This window comes from Lemur catta, chromosome 24 (assembly GCF_020740605.2).
Source record: "Lemur catta isolate mLemCat1 chromosome 24, mLemCat1.pri, whole genome shotgun sequence".
Lineage (NCBI taxonomy): Eukaryota > Metazoa > Chordata > Mammalia > Primates > Lemuridae > Lemur > Lemur catta.
Genome location: NC_059151.1, coordinates 14,224,843 through 14,236,822, shown reverse-complemented (window position 1 = coordinate 14,236,822; position 11,980 = coordinate 14,224,843). Strand labels below are relative to the sequence as shown.

General features: G+C 43.4%; 1 protein-coding gene across 7 annotated transcripts in view; it reads left to right on the top strand.

Annotated features, from left to right (window-relative positions):
- The first annotated feature begins 3,366 nt into the window (after positions 1–3,366).
- The window catches only part of UBE2D3 (ubiquitin conjugating enzyme E2 D3), a 33,766-nt gene continuing 25,152 nt past the window's right edge, over positions 3,367–11,980 (top strand). Inside the window, exons 1-2 of one of the 7 annotated variants that reach the window (XM_045536652.1) lie at positions 3,367–3,595; positions 4,858–5,011. In XM_045536652.1, coding sequence (XP_045392608.1) covers positions 4,988–5,011 — 24 coding nt within the window. In that variant the 5' untranslated portion in view covers positions 3,367–3,595; positions 4,858–4,987. Of the gene's footprint in view, positions 4,169–4,857; positions 5,012–11,980 lie in introns of all 7 variants that reach the window. The other 6 variants (XM_045536657.1, XM_045536655.1, XM_045536658.1 and 3 more) reach the window with 6 other exon arrangements.

Here is an 11,980-nt window from a genome sequence, read left to right as displayed (position 1 = left end):
GTCAGTTTCATACCCTGAAAGATGGAATATGCAGTGTGGATTTGCCATATCATTCTAAAGTTCATTGGCTATCACAGGGACAAGTGTTAGCCAAAATTTTATCTCTGCGAGAACAGATAAATTTTATGAAGAACAGAATCAGGCCGGGCGCGGTGGCTCACGCCTGTAATCCTAGCTCTGGGAGGCCGAGGCGGGTGGATCGCTCGAGGTCAGGAGTTCGAGACCAGCCTGAGCAAGAGTGAGACCCCGTCTCTACTAAAAATAGAAAGAAATTATCTGGCCAACTAAAAATATATATACAAAAAAATTAGCCGGGCATGGTGGCTCATGCCTGTAGTCCCAGCTACTCGGGAGGCTGAGGCAGTAGGATCGCTTAAGCCCAGGAGTCTGAGGTTGCTGTGAGCTAGGCTGATGCCACGGCACTCACTCTAGCCCGGGCAACAAAGTGAGACTCTGTCTGAAAAAAAAAAAAAAAAAGAACAGAATCAGCACTGTGAATTATTAAAAGATTTCTATATGAATGCAGCATTTCTGTGTGATATGTCAAATCAAAATACATTAATATTTCTTTGCAAGGTAAAACTAAGTCTATATATGATATGTGGCAAAAAATCCAAGCATTTGGAAAAAAGTTATCTGTTTCCAAAGCACTTCTTCAAAAGGAAATTTCAGATGAACATTTTCCCCAGTTAGCAAACGTCATTGATGAGCAGGATGATATATGTGAATCATCTGAAGAATAGGCAGCTGTTAAAGACCTATTAATTGGAGAACACAATGAAAGGTTCACTGACTTTGAGAATAATCACATCACACTCAAATTAGCATTTCAGCCTCACCTAGTTAATATCACCAAGGCACCTAAAGAACTACAGATGGAATTGATTGAGCTCTCAGTAGATGACATTTCAAAGTCATTGTTTGATGCTAACAAAGATCCAATTGAAATATGGAAAAATGCAGAACACCCACACCTTCAGCAACATGCCAGAAAAACGCTGTCTTGTTTTTCAGCCACTTATTGCTGCGAATCTACATTCTCCTACCTAACCCAAATCAGGATACTCTTAAGGTTCCCAATCACTGATACCCATCTAGAAGACCAACCGAAACTGCAGACCTCCCTGCTGCAACCAAATAGTCCAATGTTTTCCAACAAAAAGCAGACACAACAATGTCATTAAAAGGTTAGTTAACTTTAAAATTAATAGTTTTTATTTTTTGAAATTATTAAGTACATAGTAGTTAGATTTTTACAAAATAATATACGTTTTAAAGTATATCTAATTGAAGTTTCTTGAATTTGGCCTAGATTACAGCTAAATCAATGTGGACTTCCAACATGAAAAGTTTCCCCATTCCTGGTCCATGGCTTTACTAGACTGCCAAAGTGGTTTGTGGCACCAAAAGTTAAGAACTCGGACCTCAAATTTGTCCCAGCCTGCTGTACTCTGTTAATCCATAGCACTAATGTTCCAATATGCTTTTACACTGAAGCTTGTTTAAATTAACAGAAATTGGCTTCTCTGAGGCTTTTCTTCATGGGCCTCCCTGGATAATTTGAGTTCCCTTTGAGTAGGTAGGAATGTTTCCCACCATCCTTGTACCTTGGCTTCTGAAGGAACAAAACAAATAAAAGGAGAAGTCAGTCCAATAAAATTAGATTCATGGGACACTTAAAGTAGAACTATGAAACATCCCACTCTCTTGCTTTGTAAATTAAGAGAGAACGGGAAACTCCATTCAATAAATACTCCAAAGTTAACTGCATGGGTTCAAATTCTACTTCTACCACTTACTAGCTGTGTCACTTTGGATAGTAACTTATTCTGTGCCTCAGTTTCTTCATTTGTAAAAGTAATTTAATAAGCACAGTACCTGGTACATGGTAAGTTCCACAAATATTACCTAAACTTATTATTACATTTGTCTCACACTATGGCCAGTTAATGTCTGGTTACTTTAATAACTTACATTCATACAGCACTGAAGAGTCTACAATATCCTTTCACATACATTATGACATTTGAACCGCACAATAACCCTGTGACAAAGGACAGTTATCATTACACCCCATTTAGTGGTGAACAAACAGACTCAGAAGTAACCAGACCAGTATGACACAAATGAGAAGCAACAAGCAAGAACAGAACTTGGGTTTCACCCTTCAACCCGATGCCTAATCCTGAGCTTCTAATATAATATACTTGGCTAGCTCGAACAGAGAACAAAGGGAAGATTATTCAGCGAAAAGGAAGGGGGCAAGGTGTTCATTAAGCCACGAGGTGAGCTCTTCGGTACTTTGCTGCTCACAGGGTGGCTCAGACTAGAAAAATCTGTTATCACCTGGGACCTTGTTAGAGCCGCAGCGCCTCAGGCCCCACCAGCCTGCTAATCACAACTGCGTTTTCAACGAAACCCCAGGTGGTTCCTATGGGCTAGTTTGGGAGGCACAGGTTCCCTAACTGCTATTGTCACACTACACGGTCACTAGAACAGTATGTATTAGACCATTTATCACTAATCTGTGAAGTTTTTAACAGGTAATACTTTCTGGAACAGTCTTTTTAAAAAGTGTACTCTTCCATGTAATTCTTATAGATCTCCCTGTCGGTAAATAGGATTATTAAGGAATGTTAGACAACCCTAACCTGGTCAGTGCTTACTCGCCTCTAAATTCCTTTTAAAAATTAAAGTCTTAACACCTTTTGCCTGAAGGATACACTAGAGAGCAAAATCGCCCTCTCCGTACTTGACACCCGGCAGACTCAAACAGGCCAGTCCTATCCGTGTCAGTCCTCCCCCGTCCCCGATGTTCCAGGAATCACTGTATTGAGTTTTCTGACCCTAAACTCTACTTGATCGAGTTTCGCCACTTTCTGGCTCAGGAGCTGAAACATCGCAACGGGAGAAAAAAGATCCTAAGATATGAAGCCTGTTCGCACACCTAAATCTTGGAAGATGGTGGCGACTGACCCCAGAGCCAGGAAGCAGCTGCCCGCCCCGCCACCCTCGCCAACTCACAGTCGCTCCGAGGCTGCTCTGCCCCGGGAGCCGTCGCGGGCCCGCTCTCCCCAGGCAGCGGCGCTCCCGGCTCGGAAACGCCCTCGATCGCGGTACGTGGCAGCGCCAGCGGCCGCCGGCCCGGGTCTATTTAAAACCGCTGTGCCCGGTTAGAGGCGCCTCCCCCGCCGGCGGACCGCCCGAGGCAGGCGGACAGACGCAGCTCACCTGCCCCGCCGGAAACCCGAGCGTGCGGCTCCGCCTCGACTGACGCGACCCGGTCGTCGCCCCAGGCCCCTCCCACCGCGCGTTCCCGACTGGGCGCGCGGGGGACGCGGCGGCGCGCCCGCCCCAGTCCGGGGAATTCCACTTCCTCTCCCGCCCACCGGCATTAGCCTCCAGGGGCGGTGCTTTCCCGGCGGAGATCCGCCCCAGTCCGAGCCGGTGCCTCACCGCATCTCGCGAGAATCTGCGGATTTGGGGGCGGGCCCCGTCGGGAAGAGAGCACAAAACTGCCCTTAAGTCATTGCGGAGCCGCAGCTCCGGTTCGCCAGCCACGAGGTTCTCGCGAGATTCGCCGCCTCAATACCAAGTGAGGAAACGGGGGGACGCTGTTGGGAGGGGCACGGGGCTCGACCACGCAGCTGCCGCTTCTGTTACCTTCCTCCCATGGTCTCCTTCCGGTTCTCGATGCTTCTCTAAGCCTAAGGGTTTCCGCCACTCGGCTACCCTTCCCCCAGCCCTTGACCCGCCTCTGTCCCCCGCCCTCCCAGTCCAATCTCCGGGCTGTTTAGTAATAAGGTGCTGTTCCGAAAAGAGGGAGAAGCCGGCGGCACAAACTCCCTCGGCCGCAGACGTGGGAAGTAAACCGTCTTCCTTCAGCCTTAGCTGCGCGCGGTGCTCGCGACGGCGGCGTTGGCGGACTGATCCGCGGCGGTGAAGAGGCAGGAGGGGGGGAGGGGCGGAGCGTGGCAGCTGGCAGTAGTTCCGTCAGAGCGGACATCTTGTGGCTGTGTCGTGCGCGTGAGCCCCGTAGGGCCGGGGAGGCACCAGCTGCCGCGCGGGGAGGCCGAGGCCGCAGCTTGAGGGAGGCCCCGGCCCCTCTGTACGCGTGGGTGTGGACAGCCAGGGGAAGGGAAGGGAGGCTGGCCCAGTGGCCGGCCGGGTAAGAGGGGACAGTCGGGCCCTGGGTGGCTTGAGTGGGCAGCCGGCGGGGTGGGGTGGGGTGGGGACGCCGGGCCCGCCGGAGGGGGGAGGGGGAGGGGGAGGGGCGCGTCCTCGCGCCGGAGCCGGAGCCTCGGGGGCAGCCCGGGCGCGTGGCGGAGGTGGCCGGGCGGGAGCGCGCTGGAAGGCGGAGTGTACGGTGGCGTCAGGGGCGACACAGAATAGCTCTGGCTGCGGGGACAGCGACACACTTAAAGCCTGTCTTTATTTCCTTTCCTTCCCTGGGCGCACCTTTGAGCAGAAATCGAAAGCAGCCCGGCGTCGGTCCGGAGCCTCCTGCTCCCCCTCCCCCTGCCTTTCTTTGCCCTGGTGACGCCGGCGCAGCGCCGACTAGGCCCCGGCCCCTGCTGCCGGCCCGGCCCCGCACCCACCCTCCTCTCACGCCTCTTCCTCTCCCTCCCGGTCTCTTCCTTCCGAGAGGCCGGGAAGTTAAACTTGTGCCCACCCCTCGGCTCTTCCTGTCACCCTCGCCCCCACTTTTTGGGCCGAAGCTCGGCACAGAGGCTGTTGGTGGCTTTGCCTTGCCACGCCACCCCACCCACCCCGGATCGCGACAGTTTTAAGGGACGTGGTTCGTCGGGGTGTCTCCGGGGCCTGTGCGAGTGCTGATCTGCTCCGTTTTTGCAAAAGGCGCCTGTGTCTGGCAGAGCCGGTGGGAGACGAGACAGTCCTCCTCCGTCGCCCGGATAATCAAGAGTTTTGGCCGGACACTTGAGCACACACCGAGATACAGTGAGGAGCCAGGCGAAAAGCACAGACTATGGCGCTGAAACGGATTAATAAGGTAACTTGTTGGGGACTGGAAGGAATGGGGTCGTGGGAGGAAAGGAAGGCTCGGGCCCGACGGAAAGCGTGGGCGCGGGAGGGAAGTATAATTCTCAAAATACCTCTTTGGGTCACTTCTTCCATTGGGGGATGGAGAACGCTTCTGTGCTTTATCAAGAAGTGAAGTTTAAAGTTAGGGAAGCGGAGCACTTGGGGCAGATTGAGGTGACCCTGAGTGTGCCTCAGTGTGATCGGTGCGTGTTAGAGCCGGTGGGGGAGAGTGCCGTCGGGCGCCTCGGTTTTCTGCTGTTAGGTGGGAGCCCCGTTTGGGGGTCAGGATTGCGGAGAGACGCTCCAGCAGATGTCACGGCGCTTTCTGTTCTCGGTGCTTGAAAACTTATTTTAATTACAAGATTAAGGCTCTCGGCCTTCTATGCGGAAGAAAGGAAACTCGCAGGAGAGAAGGTCAAAGAAATCTGACGGGTTCCGAACTTTACTGAGGGTCGGGGTAGAAAGGTCTTGGCTACTGAAAGATCGTGAATGAGTCTAGTGAGAAACTTCATCGACACTGGGCAGGTTACACAAGAATTAGGGGTTGGGAGGAGGTGGAATGACACAATGTTACCACTTCCTCTGTTTTTGTAGTTGCAGCTTTTCACCCGAAGCTATTTTATCAGGCACACCGGGAACTGATGTAAAAGCCTTCTGGAAGCTCCTTTTTTTTTCTTAGCTGGGGGAGGCGGGAGAAAGGGTGGTATGGCAGTAAGGGAAAGCTAGGTGTACCTATTTTTGCCTCATCCTATTTAAGAACACCTTCGAGGAAGATTGTTTCTCTACTTAAATGTGGTTTGATAGTAAATTATCGATTTAAGTTGAAAACGAGGATTTTTTGGAGCTCTGGGAGTGAGCGGAACCTCCACCTCCGGTGGTTTAGTCTCATTTTCTTGCTCTAACTTCTGTCCCGCATTTTAAGATGGCGGCTGCTTTAACTGGTTCAGGCTCTTTCCGGCCTCTCCTTTCGTAATAATGTGAAATAATATTCTTTGTTAAATGTTAATTTCTTACATCAAGTTGTGCACTGCTCTAAGACCCTCTGCTCAAGACTTATCTAAATTGAGACTCTCAGACTGTATTTCCCTTTTTTTTTTTTTTTGTAACTTGTGTATGTGTGGTGTGTTTGGTTCTTGCACAATCCAGAAGGGTGGAGTATTTACAGCTAACTTGAAAAAAATGTCATGGAATAAATTCAGCCTTACTAGAAAAATGGAGGGGGTGTTGTAGGTTAGAAACTTTGGTTTTGATGGGTTACTTTTTAAAGAGTTCTATGGAAGGAATAGCAAGAACTTGCCTCTACTAAAATGGTACTGAATGCTGCCTAATTTGCACTTATTTAATAAGTATGACATTGGAGTTTATTTGGCAAAACCGGTGTTTTATGAAAGGTGAAGGTTTAAATCTTCACTGTTAATACATTGGTGATGAAATCTCAAATTTTGTTCTAGGCCATAATTGTATTGTCATTGTGGGTTATTTGAAATACAAATTTAAATCTTTGTACTTGCGAGATGAAGGAAAAGAAGAAAAACTTTTATAAGACTGAAAGTAAAGGTATTTTTAAATAACTCCTTTCTGTGACCACCTTAAAGGCCAGCAACACAGTGGAGAAGCAAAGTTGTATTTTGCAACACACTTAATAGGAAGAGCCTGACATTCAGTACAAATTAAAACCTTTTATCTGTGGCAATTAGTTCAGGCCACGAAGATGTAGAATAATTCCGAATCCTTAGCTTTTTGTGCATGTGGAACAGGACACTTTAAAGGAAGGTCTCATTGATTGTTTTTCTTTTACAGGTGATACCCAGCTGCTGTGACACCACTTTAATGATATAAAAGCTTTAGCGAGGCAGTATAACAATAGGAGTGTGAACATAGGAGCAAAAATACTCCAGTTAGAATTCTAGCTCTGGGCAAATTCATGTATATGCCTCTTTAAGATGGATATTTGTTACATACAAACAATAGATGGTTGTGTGCCTAACATGTACCAGGCACTGTTCTAGACATCGAGATGGCAACAGTGAGCAAAATAAGTTTTAAGTTCCTGTTTGGTTTTTTTTATGATGATGGTTAAATGGGTTAATTTGTGGCTTTGAAGAGGCCCTCGGTACATGACACTTGAAGTTGTTACTGCTATTTTAATATCAGAATTTATAATCCTCAACTTCCTTTTACTAGAGAACTTTGACTTCTAGTCTGATGTTCCTAGTTAATACCAGGTTTTCTTCTGTTGTAACTATTTTGAAGATTTATGTAATACAGAGACTTGGCTGTGTGTGGTGGCTCATGCCTGTAATCCTAGCACTCTAGGAGGCCGAGGCGGGAGGATTGCTTGAGCTCAGGAGTTCCAGACTATCCTGGGCAAGACTGAGACCCTGTTTCTACCAAAAAGGGAAAAAAAAAAAAAAAGCCGGGTGTTGTGGCGCGTGCCTATAGTCCTAGCTACTCGGAGGCTGAGGCAGAAGGATTGCTTAGAGCTCAGGAGTTGGAGGTTGCAGTGATCTATGATGACGCCACTGCCCTCTACCCAGGCGACACTGTCTCAACAACAAGCAAAAGGCAACTGTAATACAAGAGACTTAACATAAAAACAGTTTCCAAATTGGAGAAACCAGTGGTTCTGTGAGACATTGATTTGCCTTACAGAAAATCTTGACATGCGCACGAGGTTTGGTTTTCAGCTGTGAATGTTAGAATCACATGAGAAAGCTTTTAAAAACAACATCCCCAATCCAAGCAGAATTCTAGTGAGGGGACAGCTCTGAGGGGGAATGCTTTGTTTAGGCACCTCAGTTCTAGAAATACGGGGTGAAATAGCCATTGATGTCAATATTACATGGTCATGTACCTATTTATTTTGAATTTATTGTTTGAAGCCCCCAAATTTCAAATATTTAGGTATATTCATATTCTTCACTAATGTTACTGAAATGCTTTTTGGAATACATTTTACGTTTAGTAGTTATTTGATCAGGATTTTTAATTTAAACCTTGTTCCCTTCGGCTTATGTTCTTACAGTAAGTTTGACTATTAGGCCTATCAACCTTAGTGGTGGTGGTGGTGGTTTTTCTGTATGCTTTATTTGGACAAGCTGTAGTATGGTCTTAAATAAGGCTATTAAACAAGAGTCAGAGTGGTACTTGATTGGTAGTGTTCAGTAAGACAAATTTTAGCACTCATTAAGCAAAGCAACTACAGTACATATGTTTTGGGGATGTTTGAGGAGAACTTTACATAAAATTTAATGTGAACCAGGCCTAAAAGAATAACTCATGTTGTCATTGCAATGTGCTGAATTATTTGAAATACTTGTGTTAATTCATTGAATCTTATACCTAGAAAAGTAGGTACAATTATATCTCCATTTTGAAATTCGAAAACTAAGGCATAGACCCAGGTTCATGTTGTGGCAGTTGGGTTTAGAACCTAGGCCTCCTGGCTCCAGAGTGTGTTCTTAACCACTATACTTTCATATTCTTAGGTTTTTATCATTTAAAAAAATTGTTTTTTGCCTGCTGCTAATACTAGCTAAGCCTTAACATAGCCTCTGCTGTGCACCCTGCACTGTTTCTAAGCCCCGTAGTAGTAACTCATGTAGTCCTCAAGAGAGCCGTGTGAGATAGATGTGAGAACTTTATGGATGAGATAACAGGCACAGAGGAATTACTTGTCTTACCACACAGCCAGTAAGTGACTGAGATTCACGTAAGGAGTGAGGTTTCAAGGGCCCTGGTTCTTTTTTAAACCATTTCAATTCCTATTTTATTAATGAGTGTGGTTTTAGTTTTTTACTGCCTGAAATAAGCTCTCTCCTCCCACTTAACATTTAAATAATTTGAATTTGGCTTTACTTTTAGGTTATAGCTAATTTATAAATTCAGATTTTAACTAATGTTTTGAAAGTAAAAATGAATTTAATTCTTTTTGGGTAGTTTGTTTAGGGACTCAAAACTACCATGTGCCAGTGAAGTGCCAGGGGTATCTTGAACAAAATACACTTCTCGTCCCCCGACTAGTTGATAGGCTGGATAGACTCTTGCCTGTGGTGGTATTGGGGGGGTGCCCTCAAGGCTTGTCTGTAACTAGCTGACTTTACTATGTAGGACAGTTGTGACTAAAGGATGATGACCACTATTTTAATTTGAAAAAGGAAGACCGTGACACTATATGTCACTAGATTGCTCTGTCAAGCCTTAATATATTAACTCCTGGATTCCGGTGCTCCTTGTTAATCCAAGATACAATCAATTCTTGAAGATTTTCCAAAGCATTTTGTTACAGTTTTTCTATTAAAGAATAAACTGGGTTCCTAACACTGAGATAAATGTTTCAGATTAAATTCTCAAATCCTAGATTGGCCTTTACATTTTTATAGCAATTTCTTTTATCCATTAGTGTATATGTTAAGAACTGATTGTAATACTATGTTGTATAAATGGATTTTGGCATATATTTGACATTTTGGGTTAAATTTGTGTATCAGAATGTTCAGAATTTTTAAAGACTATAGCTACGTTCATGGGGTCTTAGACTTAATCATTTTCTCTGCAAACAGACCTAGAAATATTGAACATTGAAATACTAAGTATTTCTGCTTCAGCGTTCCCTAGGTGATTTATGAAGTCCCTGTTTAAGACCGACACAGATACAGGAGAGTAATCATATAATCAATATTTAAACTAAGTTCGTAATCTGTTAGGCCTAATAGTCTAGTCCCAGGGAATAAAAAAATGAGGGAAAATGTTATTGTCCATGAAAGTTGCTGCTTTGAATGGAGAAAACAAGTATATAAATACATGAACTGGTGTACAGCACTTTGTACGAGTTAACCTTTCAAGAATATTAGATCTAGTAGAAGAGTTGTTTAAAAGAAATTAAGGGAATCTTGGTATTCACATATAATCAGGTTTGCTTATTAAATATCTTCGCTACATTTTATTGTTAACAATGTGGCTTTTATTACAGCAACTTAATTCCCCTTGCCAAAAGCAGTATGTTGAAATTAGCAAAATTAATCTGTTTTCATTCTTTAATTGGAAAGTTTATAGTCTTGATTTGGTCTTGCTACCATAGCAATGATCTTACTTAAAAGTTGAATATTGTAATTAAGTAGGGATGCATTTACTAAGTATCTTATTAGCCACATTATCTTATTAGATAAGATTTATCCTCAGAACTATACCCTCAACCTTGTTATGTGGGGAGGGGAAGAGTACACTGAAGTGTTTCTATACTTGTTCAAATATCTGATTTTTATCTCCGAGCTTTCAGCATCATCTTTTGTGTCATTCAGAGAACCCCAGCTAACTTCTCATAGCTAAATTTGTCATATTTAACCTTTGAGTGTATCTGAGTTGAGATATACTATTTCTTGGTTACTTCAGGATAGAATACTTAATGCACATTAATTCTAATCTTGCTATAATTTCATGGCTGATGTCTAAGTGGATATTTTCCACTGGAATGCTGTTTTTATTTTTTATATCCATAAAATGCCTTATTTCCTGTTCATGGGTCAAAGCGTAGAACCTAAATTTGGTTGTGCTTGCCTATTTCAGGTAATGCTTACAAGAGAATAGGTGTGAATAATCTTAAGTGACTTTACCTTCAGTGATGATACAAAGAAAAATTATAGTGGTATTCATTCAAGCCATTCTTAGTAGCTTGTCTAATGAACAAGCATACTTGTCCGGCTTGTAATTACAACTAAACAGGAAGTTAATACTTTGTCAGTGGTATAATGAGACACTGCAGCAGTTACCTGTTAATCCTTACGATAAAAACTTTCAGGATTTCTTAGAAATTATAAAAATGAGTTTTAAAGGACTATTCTGTTTAAGTCTAGAGTTCCGTGGAGTTGTTGAGAAATTAAAATCTTTTTGCCAAACATCCTTCTCTTGAAATAACTGCTGGTAACCATACATTTCTGAAAAATTTGTTTCCTTCCTTGATATTTGTAGCTACATGTGTTATATAGAAATTAAAATTTTTTATTGTAGTAAATGTGAACTTTATATGGACAATTATAGTAGTTATTGCCTGCCTGATGGGCAGCTAATTGTACTACATTGTGACCTCTATCATTGGTCTGAATCTTTTGTTAGATTATAAAGGCTCTTTTAGGGTGATTCCTATCTCAGCTTTTTGTAAAGGCACTTACTCCCTTTGCTGCACTCCTGGAGCTCTTATTTTATTCAGTCCCTAAGGTGTTTGTGCTGTTCAGTATAGGTTTGAGGCAAAGGCTGTCTTTATAATAGTGATTCACAGTCATGTCAATTTTGTCTTTAAATCACGTCAAACTTAGTTCTGAAAGAAATGGACTTTTCAATAAAATACAAGAAATTAACTTTGACTAATGGCATAAGCTTTTAAGTTTTCCCCAAAGTGCTGATAGGAAATGAACCCATGCTACCTTATTCTGTCCTCATGACCTTTGTGTGATGATGTGCAAGATGCATGGCAGAGATTGGGACAACAATGATTATGGAACACAGTGGTGATTAATTATTATACTTCAAGGTGGAATCCATGAACTTGGCATTACCACTGTAACCAAGTAATTTAAATTTTGACAAGCCTTTGGGGAATGATTGGACTGGAACAAACTAGAATAAGTTTTTTATGGGGTTATACTTTAATAGCAGGATTGATAACAAACTTTTTTTATAAGTGCTGCCTTTTTGGTTATGTTGATCTGATACAGAAACAATGGTTGTCACTGGAAAAGTTTATAGAATGCTCAAATCTTATTAGAGGTTCATCTAACATGGCTGCTCTATAGCTTCATTATTAAATTGTTTTAGTACTTCCAATTTGTAAGGTCTTTGAAGGCATGGATCATTTCTTACACTTAGCATCCCTTCAGGGCTTCAGTGTTTTCAGTACCTTGGCCTCCTGTTCTTTGTAATCTGTGGTTGGTCATTTAGCTGC